The following is a 19,483-nucleotide window of genomic DNA, read 5'->3' on the forward strand; positions in this document are numbered from 1 at the left end:
AATGATGTTTGTTTGATGGCAGTTCTTTAAAATATGAAGAGACTAGCTTCTGGTCTCGTCTTAAGATGTGTCTACATTTCTTGGTATTTAGCTATGAAGAACTTCTACTATCTGATTCATAGATTCTGTACTCCATTTAATGACCATTAATTGAAAGAAATATTCATTAATTGAAGTAATTATCTATTGCTATTTAATTTTTTGATATAGTAAGTGCTGAAAACAGATCCCTATGATATTGATCTACAAAAAATTACACAGATTTTATCATATTTTGTATTATGTATTTTGAGACCATATTATTGAATGTGTTAGAATTCAGAATGTTTACATTTTTCTGACATATTGATTACTTTCCTGTTATGTAGTGGCCCTATTTATCCATAGTAATATTTTTTATAAAAAAGTATCCAGTATTTATCTAATACAACTAACATTGTTTTAAGTTTCAGAATTTTTATGTAAGTATATTTGGGAACATCTCATCAATAACACAGTTTACTTTCTTCATATTTAATCTGGAAATGATTCCAATACTGGAAAGTAGATCCCCGATGTCTGATTTTGTCCTATGACTGTTTACAAGATTCTTTTTGGCTTTTAGCACTTGGACTTTCATGGGTACAGGTGTATTCTGCTCACATTTAGCCTATATGAACTTTGCTGGTTTTCTTGAATCTGAAACTCCTTTCATAAAAATTGGTTAAAAAAAAAAAAACTGTTTCTTAAGACAACTTTTATGCCACATTCTTCTTTCCTTTCCCCCTGACAATCTAAATTCTAGGTATGTTAGAATTGTCAACATTGTCACACACATTATTAAAGCCCTTAAAAAAAGTGTTTCCGTAGCTGGAGAGATGGCTCAGTGTTTAAGAACAGTGGCTGCTCTTCAAGAGGACCCGGGTCCTATTCCCAGAACCCACATGGCATCTCACACATGTCTGTAACTCCAATTCCAGGGGATCTTGTATCCTTACACCAATGCACATAAAATAAAGTTAAATAAAGTGTTTCATTAAAGTGTTTTTCCTCACAATGGGTGTTTTCTACTGGTGTTCATCTCATCTATGTCCTGCCTCAACATTATTTGGTGACTGTTTTAATTTCAGGACTAGAATTTGTATGCCGGGGGAGGGGGGAGCCCAGATTTTCTGTTTCTCTGCTTATTCCCTTTCTTGTCATTCATTGCTAGCATACTTACCCTTGTCTTTACCTGGGCAGTTAAAAGCACGGCTATGAATTATGACTGCTAATTCTGACATGTGGCTCAAGTCAGAATGGGTGTCTCTGTTGATCACATTTTCTCTGGAAAAGGATATACATCTCCTTCTAGGCTGTATAATTTTACACCATGTTTGGGAAATTGTGGATACTCTGTAAGCTTATCATCATCTGGAACTGTTGGTTTATATTTGATTCCATTTTCATAAATGTTTAACTTGATTAAAATCAAATGAATATCTTTGCCTCTTGGTCTGCAGTTCAAATCTCAGTTCCGATCCTTAGTCCTCAATTCAGTAACTTTTTAAATCTACCCTGTGCGTGTGTCACTCTGGAAAGAGTTTATACAATAATTTTAGGGACTGAGAAGGTAATTCGGTGGTAGAGTACTCACGTAGCATTCCCCAAACCCCAGATCCATTCTTTACCCACAACCTAAATTTTAGATTCCCTTCACTGGCTCTCTTTATTTTTTTTTATTTTGAGATACAATCTCATTGAGTATCTTAGGCCAGCCTCAAACTTGCAACAATTTGTTGTGGGATATTTGTAAAGCTTGTAAAATGTATTGCTGTGTTTGGTGCAATAAAAAGCTGAATGACCAATAGCTAAGCAAGAGGTATAGGCAAGATTACAAAGGAAGAGGAGGAGGAATCTAGGTGCTCGGAGGACGCTAAGGAGATATGGATGGGGTCTAACATAAAGAAGAAAAGAAAGGTAAAGTGTAGATTAATAGAAATGCGTTAATTTGAGTTATAGGATTTAGGAACAAGCCTAAACTATAGGCTGAGCTTGCATAATTAATAACAAGTCTCTGTGCTGTTATTTGTGAGTCGTTGCTTCAAAGGAAAGTCCAACTACAGAAATCCTTCCACCTTAGTCTTCTGAGTGCTGGGATTATAGATATGAACCATTGTATCTGCCTCGTTTTAGGGACTCTTTCCTTGTGGTAGGCATTATGGTTTGTTAGTTTTTTTCTCGAGTCGGTGACCAGACATTGTTTTGTCAGAGAGAATCATAGAGCAGCAATAAAAACACAGTGCAGTCACCATTACTGATTGCATGCTCTGGTAGGTTTTTGGTCCCTGAACTCCATCTATCACCAGCCTATTAAAGACCCAGCATTTCAGTTAATGGTGGAGGAAGGTGAGATGAAACAAAGAACCTCATAGCTTTTCTTACCTCAGGTTTCTAATGAGGGTTTGGGCTTAGACTTGAGGACAAAAAAAAAAGAGCATTTTTTAATTGGGTAGAGTCACCAAGAAAGGTCTGAAAATCGACATTTGATTCAAGATCAGAAAAGAAAAGTATCATTCGGCCAGCATGACACAGACATTTCGGTTACTAAAAGACATCCTGTTAAAATATTTACTTATCTTCACCTTTGCCTCCAAGCAGCTGCTGTTTGACTCATCTAACCAGGGTGTTTGGAATTGTCTCTCACAGGTCCTGGCCCAGGTGGTACTATTCATGTGCATGAACACGGCTGGGATCTTCATCAGTTACCTGTCAGACCGCGCCCAGCGCCAGGCCTTCCTGGAGACACGGAGGTGTGTGGAGGCCAGGCTACGCCTAGAGACAGAGAACCAAAGACAGGTACCAAATGCAAGACTGTGTCTCAGATGTCGCCAAGACAGTCTCTTATCACGGGACACTGTCTTCATTTCAAATACATGCTGCTTTTCAAGTGTTATCTCCAAGTCTATGCCGTGGGGAATTCCAGAGTCTTAAAATGCTCAGATTAGACTTCGAGTGAAAGTAGGTTGTTCTTATTCTCCACATTAATTATTTCCAACAAGAAATAAGTACACTTACTTAATATCTCCCTGAAACCTGTAGTTGACAAGACTATTTGGGACCAGTACACTCATACTGACCTTTCTTCTCTAAAACTATAAATTATTATTTCAGATAATTTTCACTACATAGTAATTTAAACTATAAACTCATAGCTGGGCAGTGGTGGCTCACACCTTTAATCCCAGCACTTGGGAGGCAGAGGCAGGTTGTTTTCTGTGAATTCAAGGCCAGTCTGGTCTACAGAGCTGGTTCTAGGACAGCCAAGGCTATACAGAGAAACCCTGGCTCAATGAACAAACAAACAAACAAAACCTATGAACTCATAGAAGACCCTGGTATCTATCAAATTGCTCATACTTCACCCTGGTTTTTAGAAGGAATTGTATACAAAATCAGTTCAATGAACCTGGAGCCAAATTCAGACAGACTAAAGAATGATGTATGCAAGGAAGTTTAGATGGAGTAAGAGGACTGGAGAAATGAGTTTCTGTTTCAAAAAATAAGGTGAAATAAAGAGGAATCTTAGACATATTTGTTGGGAAGATTTCTGGGGCTTAAAAACAGACTGTAGCAAATGATATGCTTGTCTAGAATGATACATGCTGTCAAAGGGAGAAGATTTTCTGCTCTTATAGCTATTCAGGTGTGTAAACAACATACATCCATTGCTTTTGAAAGCAATTGTTAAAGAAAAGATTAAGAATGTACTAAATTCCAGCTCTAGAAGCCACATACAGGCTCCTAAATTTACATGTTTTGGGGAGTTGTATGCATAGCGGATGTATTCGTTGTACCCTAGTGGCTCCTCCTCTTCTTACAGCTATGTGTGTACTGTAACAAACATCCTAAACCTTCACTAATGGGCTGGGACATAACACAGTCATGCTAAGAGGAAATAGAGGAGTTAGCATTTTTTGAACTTAGTTTGGTGAAATCATGAGGAAGCCGATGGACCCAGGCCTGCGCTATAATGGATGTGGCAGACCAGTTGGGTCCAACCTTGAAGGCCAAAACTTACAGCGCAGAAGACACCATGGGTCTTGCAAATTCTGCATCATTGTTAGGGAATTCACAAGAGGAAACTTCTAAGTTAGTGCCAAAAACAATTGCAGAACCCTCCTTAATAGCTGTATTATAGGTTCTCTGAATAGATCTGAGGATAGGATAGAGAGATTAGTTCCCAAAAGATAGCACTTCGCATAATAGAGATCTCCAGGAGTGTGCATTATACTCCTGTGTGAAGCAGAGTCATTGCCAGACTAGCACGTCATTCTTTCCATGGAACTTGTGCCAACTCAAAAAAACTCGCCGTGTTAATAATTTATTCAGCTGTTCTTGATAGTCTGTCACAACAAGAGAGGCACGTTGTAGGTGAGTCTTCCAGTATGCTATTTGCAGTGTTTGTGAAATACTGGAGACAATGACAATTGGTGCTTCTTATCTTTAAGGCTTTCTCTTTTCCTCTTCTTCAGATCCAAGTGTCTTATTATCACTGTAATACAGCAATCTAACTGGCTGCAGAGATTCTTCTATTGGTATCCGTAATCATAATTAATGTGTATTTTATTTGTGTGTGTGTGTGTGTGTGTGTGTGTGTGTGTGTGTGTGTGTGTGTGTATGAATGTATATGTATGCATTTGGGAAGATGCTCCTATCTCCGTGTGTACTTGGAGAACAGAAGAGGGATGTCAGGTGTCCCCCTCTTTTTCTCTACAATTACTACTTTTGAGGCATGGTCTCTCTCTATAAACCTAGGACTCACAGTTTTCTTGGCTACACTAGAAACCATCAAGCCCCAGAGATCAACCTGTCTGTGACCCTCAGAGTTTTTCTAGCTTGTTTTATGAGGGCCAGAATCCAAACTCTAGTCTTAATGACCATGTAGCAAAAGCTCTCTCAACTGCCAAGCCATCTTTCCAAATCTTAGTTTATATTTTTACTTAATAGAAGGAGAAAGCAACTTGTCAAGGTGACAATGCAAACTTCCCCAATGCAAATAATCCAAAGGCCAGTAGAGTTTGTGCCATAGTCTATTGATTCCTAGTGGAGCTGCCTACACTACTAAGTTCTCGCCCTTAGAGTACTCATGTATTCACCAGTCAGCATCTTTTCTGCATTGTATTTGCATGGCATTAGACAAAGCAAAGATGAAAATACAGATTTATGGAATAGTTTTGTTGGTTTCATGGACAAAAGACAAGAACAACCATCACTTAGAAGATTATTTGTTGTAATAATCTTTTAGACCCATGTTTACAGATATGATCAAATACTCCTTGCAAGTTACTACCTCCTTCTCCTAGTATCTAAGATAACTGGCTTTGTATCATCTAGTGCCCAGGTGACTTCCCACTGACATTTGGTCTCTGATGAAGGTTTCCATTATCCCTGGGAACATCCTTTGTGGTAGAGGCGCAAAAGAGTCCAGCAGAAAATACACAGGCTTTTGAATGAGATGTCCTGGATTTGAAAACTTGGCTTGGTTACTATTTTGGTGAGCTGAGTATGACCCAAGTCTTCTTTTCTCCATCCATAGCAAGGATATAATAGTAGCCTGCCTGAAAAGACTCCTTAACAATCTGAAATATTGTGTGCAATACCTTTGTGAGTCTGTGAGGAGTTTCCATTAGTGTTATTTTGTATAATTATTTATGTGACTCAGCCAATTCAGCTCAGTCCCAAGAGGACTCATTTGGGAAAACATTATGAATTGGCTTGTCTCATTTGAAATAAGGTAGAGTTATTTAGCTGGAGGTTAGGCAGAATGGAGGCTCTTCTTAAGTACACAGTAGCTAGAGCTCATCATCATTACACTTCATCTGTATTTTTCAAAATATTATGTGTTACTGACAAATACATCCCCATTTACCTCTTAGAGCTAATTATAATACGGTAATGGTTCATAATTCTCTACGATGCAAAGGAGGTACCAGAGGAGCCTAAATAACAGATGGCAAATGTTATCTGGATAATTATCCCAAAGGAGCCTAACAGTAAATTCTGCATCTAAAAGTCAAAGCTGAAGAAGCCAGGTTGAACATAGTCGATCATGTTTTGTGGAATTTTTCAAGTATTGGCTTCATCTTGCAGTAGGATACAAAGGAAGTTATCTATGTGACTTATTTGTTCAATCACAAGCTGACTTCACTGTTTTGGATGGGTTCTAAGGAGGAGAGTTTATCGGAGTATTAAGAACATAATGGCAGCCGACTTATAGTTTATTGGATAAAGAAGGAGACAGACATCTCCAAATGTACTTGTGGTAGTAGTCGTTGGGTCACTACTGGGCAAGCATGCAAAGAGCTCCCTAAAAAGAAACAATGTCCAAACTGACCCATGGATGAAACTCAGCACAGTGAAGTCATGACAAGTAACCGGCCCTGGCAAAACACATAAGAAGATCTTGAGAGAAAACAGAGTTTGTAGGTATAACCTATAAATATTCTCACAATTCATCCATAGTGTAAGTGTAGACAGTTAAGTAAAACTGACCTTTCATTCCAGACAAAGCCTCAAGAATCAATAGAACTTCAGTTATTTAAGCTGTTAAAGATATTGGTAGATAATCTGTTGAATGTTTGGCAATAGGTTCTCTCTAGTTCCCTCCAGGAACTTCTGTACTTGTTCAGTGGAACACTGATGCTTTCCATTCACTGGAAATACAAGCCCAGAAGAATGGAGTATCATAGACACACTAATGCAAAAAGGACCAAATTTCATGGGGTTCTACAAGTAGACAAAGAACTGTAGATAACTAATGACTTCTGGTATTGGAGTTGAATTATCCTCTCCCAGGGATGAACCCCTTGTTGGTTACTTAATACAAAGAAGACAGTTCCGAAACCACATACACAGTCATACAACAACAATAAATAAATAAATAAATAAATAAATAAATAAATAAAACAGATTCAACAGCTTTTATTTATATATTTGTACATTTATATGTTTTGTCTTAGTTAGGGTTTCTATAGCTGTGATGAAACACAATGATCAAAAGCAAGCTGGGGAGGAAAGGGTTTATTTGGCTTACACTTCCACATTGTATTCCATCACTAAAGACATCCAGGACAACAACTCAAGAATGCCAGGAGCCTGGAATCAGAGGCTGATTCCGAGGTCATGGAGGGGATGCTGTTTACAGGTTTGCTTCCCCTGGCCTGCTCAACCTGCTTTCTTATAGAACCCAGGTCTGCCAGGTGAGGGATGGAACCACCCACAAAGGGCTGGGGCCTCCCCTACCAATCACCAATTAAGAAAGTGCCTTATGGAAGCATTCTCTCAAAAGAAGTTCACTCTTTGCAGTGACTGTAGCTCGTGTCAAGTTGACATAAAACTAGCCAGCCAGCACATATATATGTACACGTGTGATGTATATATACAGCATATATATACATATATATGTGTGTGTGTGTGTGTGTAACTATACAAATAGTTATTTAACTATATGTATATAGTTATATATGTATATTACAATAAGTAATCAGTTCGAGAGAGGGAGGGACTGGGGGGTTGGAAAGAGGGCGAGTGGGATAAGTTGGAAGGAGGAAAGAAAAGGGGGAAGTAAATCATTCTATTTTAATCAAATATGTATTTTAAAAGAGAAAAGAATGTTAGAAAAGTATGCTTATCCTGGAGGGTGGAGAACTTACGTAAAGAGCAGCTGCACATCGATGCCTTGTATTTGTTTTATGTGTAAATGATAATGGAAATTATAGATGATACAGAGTGGTAAATAAAATACTTTATTTTGAAATAATTTCTGAAATGCCAAAAAAATGAAAAACACAATCTCCTGAGTGCTAACTATGAACCAGTTGGTTCTCAACAGGCTCTATACACAGAATGCATAAAATTATTTCAGGGCTCTGTCATAGCATTCTATACTGGATCTCAGTCCTTGCTTACCTATTATTTATTAGGAAAAACTATAAGACCCTGAAATATGTCTCATTCCCTTCTATATGTCACAAAGAAATACCCTAAAACTACAGTGGAATATGAATATAAATATGAAACACTCTCAGTATTTAATGGTAGTTACTAATTGCTTTTCCAAATAAAATCTTTCAAACATGAGTCATGCTTCCTTCTTTCTTGGTGATTCCTATCACATAAAAAGATGCCAAAGTCCTGAGGAGCAGGTTTTTACCGTTGGAAAACCTGGAATTTCATATTCATTTCTTGAAGTCAAACAGTAAATTTTAAGCAAGCTTCTTGAATGTGACAAGTCTACAACACCTCCCTTCCTCTCTCAGAGTAAACGGTGGAACATCTGGCAGAAACTATTGTCCCAAATGCTAACATCTGCAATTCAGATAACAGGCAACTAAAGTTGAACAGACACTGTTCCTTTCTTTTGGGATGGCAAGAACTTTGTCACCTTTCCCCACTTCTTCCTGTTACAGTTACCTTCTTCCTCCCCTTTTTCCTCTTCCTCCTTCTCCACTTCTTCATTTAAAAAAATTATCACAAATAATAAGTACCATGGTGCATTCTAATCAGTTCTCTTGGTCTTCATGTTTTTCTTCTTCAATCTCTACTTGAACCCAGAATCTTATCCTGGTTCAAAGCTAGTAAAGAGTAGATGTTCAAAGAAAGCCTTTCAGGGTCTACAATGTTTGAGTTTTTATCCCACTCAATTTGATTGTGAGAATTCAGGCAATCTGCTCCCATTTGGAAACCTTGGCATTGTGTTTGTATCCAGATAAACACAATGATTATTCCTTCCTCTGAGTAAGGGATTATCTTAGCCCAAGACAAACTAAATGTTCTGGGCCTATTAGAGAGGATGCTGTAGTGATATTGCTGTCACTTATCTCAATAGGATGAGCCTCCAGTGACCATCTTCAAACACAAACTGCTTCTTCATTCTGTTATCTCTACAATACTGAGCTAACCCCGTACATAGCCCTTTCATGCGTTTGGGGTCTGGTCCCAGCTTATCTTCCCAAGTCCTTTCTCAGTCACTTTCTTCTCATACTGCCCCAAATACCTCAACCCTTTCTCTCTCTCTCTCCCTTGACACAAGGTCTCAAGTGCCCCAGATAGGCCTTGAACTCTTGATGTAGACAAACATACTTGATGATCTTCCTGTAATCACCTCCAACATGCTATGATTGTAGACATGCACCCAACACATCCAGTATAGACCGAGTTAGGAATTAAACTCAAAGATTTGTACATGCTAGTTGAGAACTCTCCCAAATTAACTATACCCAGCTCTGATGTGTAGTTCGCCCACCTCCCACCTCCCTTGTGTACTGAAGTCCTTGCCTCCATGAGGCTTGTTCTTACCTCCTAAATAGTGCAGCAAAACTGTTTGCACAACCCTACAATGCTATGAAAGTTAACTCCCTTACAAAGTAATTCAAACTCATGACATTAAGTCATTGTTCTAGTTACCTTTACATTGCTATGACCATACCCTGACAAAAGCAACTTAAGGAATGTTCTATTGCTGTGAAGAGACACCATGACCACACAACCCTTATGAAGGAAAGCATTTAATTGGAGCTGACTTACAGTTTCAGAGGTTTTGTCCATTATCATCATGGTGGGAAACATGGCAGACATGGTGCTGAAGAGGAAGCTGAGTGCTCTACCTCTGGATCAGCAGGCAGCTAAAAGAGAAAGCGAGTGGGCCTGGTTTGAGCATTTGAAACCCAAAGTCTGCCCTAGTGACACATTTTCTCCAAGAAGGCCACATCTGCTCAAACAAAGCCACCTGTCTTAATCCTTTCAAACAGTACCACTCCATATGGGCCTACAATGGGCCATTTTCACTCAAACCACCACAGTAAAGAAAAGACATGTTTTAGCTTACAGTTACAGAGGGATAGAGTCCATCGTTGTAACAATAACTCTTTCTGCCAAGCCACCCAAGCCCTGCCACCACGAGGGTGCTTTCTGCCAGGCTGCCCACACATTGCCACCTTAAGGTCCCAAGTAACACAGAGAGACATATATTAGGTACAAATGCTGCTTGTCCAATGACTAGGATTTCTCATCTTCTAGCTCAGTTGTAATTATCATAAATCTATATATTTTATAAGACTTATCTTATAGAGGATACCTTCCACTGGTGCCCTCTCTTGCCGGCGGATCACATGGCAAGTCCAGAGCAGAGACGAGGAGGAAGAGAGAAGGGAAAAGGATGACTTCCTTCTTGTCCCTGCTTATATATGTCTTCCTGTTATGTCACTTCCTGCCTGAATCTCTTTACTACATTTCCCAGAATCCTCTCCGACTCCTAGTCCCGCCTAACTTGTGCCTCATTGGCCAAACAGTACTTTATTCAACAATCAATAAGATGAACATATACAGAGAAGGACATTCCCCATCACATCATGGCAAGGAAGGTATGGTGGCAGGATCACATTCCATCCACACACAGGAAGCAGAGACATAGAGCAAACAGGAAGTGGGGGCAAAAATGTACTTCCCCAACAAGGCTTCGTTTCCTAGCGGTACAGTGATCTTCCTAAACAGCACCATTTACTAGACACCAAGTGTTCAAATGAATGAGTCTTCGGGGCAACATTTCTCATTACTCCTTCACCTACATTTCTCTTGTTCCATGACAACGAGAATTCAGTGTAAAAGCAGCTTCTACGTCTCATTCATATGATATTCTGACACCTTACATTTTTATCAATGTTTGTTTAACTGAATAATAGTGAACTTGAACTTTGGCTCTCTTCTTGCTCTTCTACAGGTATGGGCTATAAAAAAATGTTCTGTGCAAAAGAAAGGAAGTCTGTGCCAATTAATAATGATTCTCACTGAAGCTGGTAATTGGGTAAGAATGTTCTTACCCGATTTAGGAAAAGCTCGGGCAGGCTGCACATCTGAAACAGACCAGCTAGGGGAATTTTCCATCTGAAAGTTACATCTTGGAACATCTCTCTTTGGGGAGTTGGATTCTAATTATTGTAGTTTTTGTAATCCCATTTCTCCTCCCAAATGATCCAAATGGCCCATATTTATTTTAAATATTAAAATGAATTAATTGTTTTTCTTTCAGCTTTGAGAATTGCATAAACCTCTTTATGGTAATCATGGCATTTCGAGGTGTCTCAGAAGCTCCAGGGGCACTAGAATAAAGTTTCTGATGATGCCATATGTCACAGCAGCAGGAGATCATTTTTAAATTCAGCAGATTTTTTTTTCTGTATTAAAGCCGTTCTGTTTACCTTAAACGTCTTTGTTAGACAATAGTAGTGTGAACTAGAGGTCTGACAAGACACTGAGTGACAAAGTTAGGTTTCCCACTGAGTTCTGAGTAGATTAGCATCTAGGATATTTTTAAAGGCACAGATAGAGGTGAGTAATAAGCAAGAATTAAGGCTGGCCTAAAAGTGGGATAGTCTGAAAGTATTTGTTTCTTCTCCAGGCATAGAGATCTTATTATAGTATAAAATACACTTGATCTTCCTGATAGCCAGTCATTTTTCTGTTATTCTCCATCTCTTACATTAAAGCCATCCCCCAGACCACCAAGTCCAACCTTATCTGCTAACATATCTCATATTCTTTACTCTAATTTGTACAGGAGCATTCACTGTTCCCGGCAGAGTCGCCACCCTTACTAAACTTGCTCCTTTGTGTTTTTCTTCTTACCTGCTGTAACCTTCCTTTCAGCCCTAGCCTCATGCATTCTTGAGTGCTCAGGTCAAGGGTTAACCCACCACAAAGATTCCCTCAGAACCCAATTCTGTAGCCTTCACCAAAGTTCTATGTGAAATCTCCTTGTGGGATTAATCTCTTTCTACCATCTTGCGGATCTCTCCTTACATTTTATTGAGATGGAACAGATATTTACTGTGTGTCCTTCGCAATAACTATAGTTTCCTAGAGGCAAACACAAACCAAGAGAAGCAAAACAGTCAATAGGCATGTAGTAGCCTCTACTAACTGTTGCCCAAATATTGTTTTTATCTGTTAATAGATGAATTAATAGATTTATAAAATGCTTTCCTCTTGTAGTGTAATTACTCAGGACTTCATCCTCCATAAACAAGAGCCCAGTCAATCCTCAACCATTAAGAATGTCAATCAAAAGAGGGCAGACCTCCCATGTACACCAGCCAGCCATAGTATATCAAGTTGCAGTAAGACTGGGCATCTCTTCTAGTCTAGCTGCCTATAGAGATTGGACAAGGCAATCCAGTTGGAGCAAAGGGTCCCAAACACAGTTAACAGAGTCAGAAACAGTCCCTGCTCACACTGTTAGAATCCTACAAGAAGAAACAAGCTACACAACTATAACACGTGTACAGAGCCTAGGTCAGTCCCACGCAAGCTCTCTGATTGGAGGTTCAGTGTCTTTTTCTGAAAAGAAAGGAGGGGGAATGGATAGGGAAGGGGAGAGGGGAAGTTGAGGGAGAGGGTTGGGAGGAAAGGAAGAAAGGGAAGCTGTGATCAGGTTGGGAAATTTTAATTAATCAGTTCATTAATAAAAGTAAAAATTTAAAAAAGAATGTCAGTTTACTCCTGTTGGCCCACCCTCAGTCTCTATACCTTTTTATAAATGACATCAGCATGCTGCTAGAGCATATCCATGACCATCCTACTCTGCAACAATCTGCTCTTCATAGTGGAAATTTTTCATGACTTCATCTCCATTGTTTGTATATTTTCAGAGACAAAAGTAAAAGCTTATGTTACTTTTTGATTTAATCACCATTCTTTCCCCAATACGTTACATTCTGAAAATTCCTTCTGATGGTTGAAACAGTTTAAACCTGTGCCAGCCAAACTCCACCAAGCACTTATGAGTAGTGACAGCACATGAGCCTGAGGGGGTAAGTGTGTGTGTGTGTGTGTGTGTGTCTGTGTGTGTGTGTGTGTGTCTGTGTGTGTGTGTGTTGTTGTTGTTGTTGTTGTTGTTGTTGTTATTGTTGTTGTTGTTGTTTTTAATTTTTTACTTGTGTGTGGGGTCTGTGTATGTGTGCACATTTGTGCGTGTATGTAGAGACGCAAGGTCAATGTCGAATGTCTTCTCCCAATCACGCTCTGTCTTTATTGATTTGTTTCTTTGTTTTGTAACAGTATCTCTCACTAAATCTGAAGCTCACTGATTTTGGTGAGGCTGGCTGGCCAGTGAACTTCAGAAATCTGCCTCATGGCCAACTCAATCCTCATGCTTGCATGACAGACTCTTTACCAACTGAGCCATCTTGCCAGCCTCTGCCAAAATGCCATACATTCTCTTAGTTCCCCTTTCAGAACTTTCACACTATTGCTCATGTATTATTACTTTCCATTTAGATTAGTATATCATAAACCTCACACTGTGGCTCAAGCACTCAGGTCTCAGGTTTTTAAAAAATAGATGATGTTTTCAATAGAATATTCAGAATAAACTGGAGTCTGCTAAGATTGACAATTTCCAACTTAGTATCAGTATTCTAAGTATCATACATATCCACTTTTAAATGGCAAGCTCCTTGATCAACATAGAGCTTTGTATTTTTCCACCAAGGCAGCTTCTTCAAATATGTGAATTCTAGAGGGAGAAAGAATTAAGGGCCCAGAGTCAGAAAACCAAGAGCCAGAAAATCTAGAGAGCTCCCTTTCCTCTGCACCTCTCTTTTTGTCTTTCATTTCAAAGAACTTACTCTGTTATTCATGTTCCAATGTGGGACAAGGGCAGTGCCACACATTTATATGTACTTCAATCTAGAGAAGAGTCTAAAAATGAAACCACTGTTATTCAGTCAGTTTGAAAGTATTCGAACAAATATAATTGGCCAGACTTAGGTTGAGTAACTACCACAGGTTTGCTGTGAGAAACACATCACACCCAGAATCATGGCCACTGACAGCCTTTCCTGACTGTGGGGTGGGAAACACTTAGAGATGACTGTCAGGTGTCCAGTATTGTCGTCCACTATCTACACATTCCTCTCTCTCACACACATAAATTTAATTATCATGGGTCTTTAACATTCTGCCAATGACAGGGAACTATGTTACTTTTTCTGGAGAGATAGGAGCAAACATCTCTTTACCACAGGTAACATTTCAGAACAAACCAAAGAAAAGATTCCATGGAAGTCTAACATGGAGTGATGAGTTTATTGAGGTTACTCACAGGGTCAAGAGTGTTTCAAAGGCAGTTGCATCACCTCTATGTGTGTGATAACTCATGAAAGCCATGCTCCTACAGCTCCCTGTTCCTTCACAACCAACATGCCTTCTGCTCCACCCAGGGTTTTTTTTTTTTTTTTCTGCTTTGCAACCTTGGGGAAGGATCTGGGAATCTGGTAAGTTTTGGTCTTGCAAGTCTCATTAGCTTTCTAAGTCTTTGGAGTCTCCTTCCCCCTCCAGGAGGGCATGTTTCAATTTGGAAGAAATGGCCTCACCACACCAGGTCAGCACCATTGTTCCTTCTAGATGCTGGGAAGGTGTTGAGCCATAAGCGCAGTCTTTGAGTTACTGGTTATTGATTTCCTTGTCACAGCTGTCTTTGCCCTAGAGAATACTCTACTCCACATGGGGAGTCCCCCACCCCTCATTCCACCTTTGCAATCTTTTCAAGCGTCATTTGTATTTTGGAAGGATGGTGAGATGGGGTGGTTTTAAAAAAAAAAAGACAAACATGGAATTGAGTCTAACTTAACGCCTTTTCTTAGGTGGCCCTGAGTTTAACATCTAGTTTTTGAGAAACTTCATCTGCCAAAGATGAGACTTTAAGGCTGTGACCAGAAAAAATCAAGCTACATATAGGAAGTACTGGGTCCATTGGTTGGCTCAGACGGGCATCGAAAGGGTTAGCTGAGATTGATGAGTTTAACAGCAGTAGAAACGCCTCATCTAATAGTGCAGGTTTCATTTCTTGTTATTTGTGTTTCTATTCAGATTTCATCCTTAATTCACTTTAAATACTACTCCTGATTCAAAGAGAGGCCACCACCTTGTGCTCATTTGCATACAATTAACATTTTCAGAGACATTCCAGAAAGAAGAAATCAATCACCCTGGCGGCTCACCACACCTTTGATCCAGTCTTGAGTTGTAGGGAAGCCACTCGGGGATATGTTATCTCATTAATCTAAGCAGAGCTGATATGCTTACTTAATACATCCCACCTAGGAGAATACTAAAAGAAAGGTCTACTCTGTTACTTTGATTCAACTGTAGTCATATTTTTAAATTAGGAGTAAAATAGAGAAGAGGAAAAATAAAATACATCTTTTAAATAACCCAGGCCTATCACAGACTAGTTAGCCAGATTTGAGTGTAGGTCCATTGACTAGACTTCTATACCCTTTATTTTGCATAAGGCACACTCAAGATCGATTGTTCATCCAGAAGGGGAAACAATCTAAGAACACGTTCATAGAAATCTTGGTACAAAATCATTCTAGAGTTTTGTTTCTTAATATTTTGCCTATGCCCCATTTGAAGGACATGTTATCAGGTTTGTTTGGGGTTTTGTTTTGTTTTGTTTTTGTTTTATTTTTTGTTTTTGGGGTTTTTTTGTTTTTTGTTTATTGTTTTTTGTTTTGTTTTGGTTTGGTTTGGTTTGCTTTGGTTTAGGTTTTTCGAGATGGGGTTTCTCTGTATTGTTTTGGAGCCCATCCTGGCACTCACTCTGTAGACCAGGCTGGCCTCGAACTCACAGAGATTCACCTGCTTCTGCCTCCAGAGTGAGTGCTGGGATTAAAGGCATGTACCACCAATGCCCAGCAACAGAGTAAGTTTTGGGGGGAGGGATTTTGTTTTGTTTTTAGTTCTCCATAGAATACAACCCATTTTTTCCCTTAAAAACAAAGCTTATTTTCTTTTCACACTCCTTTTTTTGTTGTTGTTGGTAACACCATACTCAAATCTGAGCATAGTAGTAGTGAACACAACTGGTATAACAAGGTTAGAAACAACAATTCCTGCTTCGTGGCAGAGAGGGGAGTTGGCTAATGGAGCAGATGTGAGGGGTAGGTAGACTGATGAAGGCCAGAAAGCTATGAGCATGGAACACACAGAAACCCTCCCTCAGAAGAGCATACCAGTGAATCAGCCCAGTGGGTGGCCACTCTAATGCAATGTAATGCCATCTAGTTCTGTACATTTTAAATGAAAAACCCAAAATTACAAGTTGATCTTTAAAAACAAACAGAAATTATTCTTGTTTAACGGTTGGAATCTATAAAGTTGAGTCAGAGGCTAAGTGGGGACTCTACTTCTAGACAAGAAGAAGCTTAGCACAAGGTGAAATAATCATTTCATTTACTCAAGAACACTGATCTCTCCTTCCCCAGAACGTGTGTTTCTTGACTTAGAGAAGAGCAGCTTTTCAATCCCCCCTCCCAAGTCTTCATAATCAGAGCCATTAGTCCATTTTTCTCCACTCATCTCTCTCTCCTCCTTCCCCCATGTCGCTTCTAGATCCCTGCAACAATCCCTTAACTCTGCCAAACTGAGTCTTCTAAAATAGAAATCAGCCTAGGTACTGTCTCCCCTCAAGTCTGTACCCACTTCAACCTCAGGAGATAATCACATGAAGTCAGGTCTTTTCAGATAGATTCAAGTTAACAAGAATTCATACTGTAGAGAGCGGACCCTCATTTGATTGGCACCCTTGTCTTGGGAAGAACAAACAGAGAGAAACCCAAAGGCAAAAGGGAAACTTCAATGAGGAAAGGACCATATGAAGACAGAAGCAGCGGTGGGATTAAGGCACCTACAGAGACTGCTGGCAGCCAGAGGAAGCCAATGACATCAGCCTACTCCCAGGAAGACCCCTCCCCCAATGCTAGGGTTTGAATAGGATCTTTCCCCTTTGAATTGTATGATGAAATGTCATCTGTATTTTAAGATATTAAGAGGTAGAACCAAGTGTGACCTTCAAAATAAGGTTAAGGCTTTGTCCTCATTAATAGATTAATTAATCATTTCATACCATTACTACAAAATTGATTCGTAGATTATCCCAACAATGTTTCTGCTACTAAGTCAGTTTGGCTAAGTCTCTTGCCCACTATCATTCTTTCACCATTGAATGCGATGTTTCCCTTGGGATTCTTTTTATTATTATTATTATTATTATTATTATTATTATTATTATTATTATTATATTTTGGTTTTGTTTCATTAATTTTTTTTATTTTACATCCCTACCACAGTTCCCCTTCCTTCCTCTTCTCCCTCTTCCTCCCCCCAACTCCCCTCTGCCTCTCCAGATCCACTCCTCTTCCTTTTCTGTTTAGGAAAAGTGCAGGCCTTACATGGGTATCGAGAAAATACAGCATATCAAGCTGCAGTACAACTAAGCACCTCCCCTTGTATTAAGGCTGGGTTAGATGACCCAGTATGAGGAATAGGGTTCCAAAAGTCAGCCAAAGAATTATGGACAGTCCCTGCTCCCACCTTTAGGAGTCCCAAAAGAAGACCATGCTACAAAACTGTCACATATATGCAGAGTCTGGTCTAGGTCAGTCCCATGCAGGCTCCCTGGTTGTTGGTTGAGACTCTGTGAGCTCCTGTGAGCTCAGCTCAGTTGATTCTGTGAGTTTTCTTGTGATGTCTTTGACGTCTCTGCTTCCTACAATCCTTTCTCATTCTCTTCAGTAGGATTCCCCTAGATCTGCTTAATATTTGGCTGTAGGTCTCTACACTTGCTTCCATCAGTTACTGGATGGAGCCTCTGATGATAACTTGAGTAGGCACAGGAGATGCACTCCCTCAGGACTCTTAACCTTAGACCTTGGTGCTTATTCTCTGAATTATATGTGACATATCATACATCTCTACCATTCAGTGGCAAGATCCTTGATCTATGCAGTACTATGTATTTTTCCTCTTGTCATGTCTACTCTGGTATTTAAACATTTAGTTACTCTATTGATGAGTACAATAGTGACTAAACACTACCTCCCACAAAGCTTCTTCTCCAAATATGTGACTATCTTTGATGAGTATGGAAGGTTCATTTCCCTGCCCTCTTTTACCAAATGGATGCTGAGTTTCAAAGACACCTACATAGTGAACAGAGGATGTCCTCACAGGTCTGTCTGCCTAGTTCATTAATTCATATTCCTTCATTCCTGTGTCCAACAGTTTTCTGTTCAGCTCCATAGAAGCCCCATCTATTATACATTGTTAATATGAAAATATTCCCTCTTTATAACTCCTGATTCCCCAACACCTCAAAGTATTTTAATTATAGCCTATATTACTCTGTATTCTTTGTAATATACAGGAGACTGAATGCTGATTTCTGATCTAATGTCATTAATACATTATTGCAGTCATCATTGTCCATTAACCAGCTAGACTGCAAGCACGAAGGCAGAACGAAGCTGATCCACTGCCTGTGCCTTTATGGAACACAATGCCTACAAAAAAACTCCTGCATCCCTACACTAAATTTGAGAAGTAACAGTTTGTCAGATGCATGGCTGAGTAGTAGATGATGCTGCCCAATAAATTGTAGAGTGATAGGAGATGCTCAGGACAGCCCCAAGTGATCCACTGAGTACAAGAAAAGGGTGTTTTCTAAATTCCTTATCACAGAGTCCAGAGATGCATGAAGTCACTTGAGATCCCCAATTACTCTGTGTCTGAGGATAGTCTCCTAACCTCTCTGTGCCTGGATCTCCATATCCAGGAAACAGTGACATCTAATCCACCAGTCCTAGAGATCTAATGAGATGATCACACACAGGGCCTTACATAGCAAGTAGTAAGTGCCCTCTATAGATCTGTCTTGGGAGTGTTGAGCTCAGTATTTACTGATAATCTTAATATTTTGTTTTGTTTGGATTGGATTGGATTAGATTTGGGTTTCTGAGACCTACCTTACTCTATAGCCTAAACTGACTTGGACCTCTGTTATCTAGGCTCAACTTGAACTCATGATGATACTGTTACTTCTTTAGCTTCCTGAGTGTTGGGATTACAAATGTGAGTTCCTACACCCAGTTTACATATTTTCCTTAAGTCAGAAAACAGAGTCATCAGCCTGTAATACACTGAGTTGATTTTAAGTAAGTATAAAGAGATACAAATAGAGATGTTTATCACTCAAAAAGATAAGAAACTAGATTGTATCTCAGGCTATGAAGGGCAACTCATGCTTGTGGCCTGAAATAATAAAACAGAAGACTAAGGAATGCATGAGGATTACATACAATGTCTGGGTAAGCTTAACTGATAATGACATTTCATGATTTTCATGTGTGAATTAGAAAGGTTTTTTTTTTTTTATAATTGCTCTACTTCTGAGCAGAAAATGGGCCCACATTTATAGTTAAACATCAAGAGAAAAAGTAATGATTCAGCTCCTTGATCAGTGGTTTTCATGTCTACATGCCCTAAATGCCCCTTGGGAAGGAGGGACAGGCAGATCTCTGTGAGTTTGAGAGCATCCTGTTCTACAAAGCTAGTTAAAGACAGACAAGAGACCCTATCGAAAAAACTGGAGGAAAAGGAAGAAGAAGGTGAGAAGGTCAGATTG

At 39.4% G+C, this 19,483-nt stretch overlaps 1 protein-coding gene across 3 annotated transcripts in view; it reads left to right on the top strand.

Annotated features, from left to right (window-relative positions):
• LOC113837458 (adenylate cyclase type 8) overlaps window positions 1–19,483 on the top strand; it is a 210,738-nt gene that overhangs the window by 40,888 nt on the left and 150,367 nt on the right. For all 3 annotated transcript variants that reach the window (XM_035449645.1, XM_035449646.1, XM_035449647.1), the window contains exon 2: window positions 2,668–2,817. In XM_035449645.1, the coding sequence (XP_035305536.1) occupies window positions 2,668–2,817 (150 nt within the window). The remainder of the gene's footprint in view (window positions 1–2,667; window positions 2,818–19,483) is intronic.

Source organism: Cricetulus griseus, chromosome 10 (genome assembly GCF_003668045.3).
Source record: "Cricetulus griseus strain 17A/GY chromosome 10, alternate assembly CriGri-PICRH-1.0, whole genome shotgun sequence".
In the NCBI taxonomy this organism is placed as follows: Eukaryota; Metazoa; Chordata; class Mammalia; order Rodentia; family Cricetidae; genus Cricetulus; species Cricetulus griseus.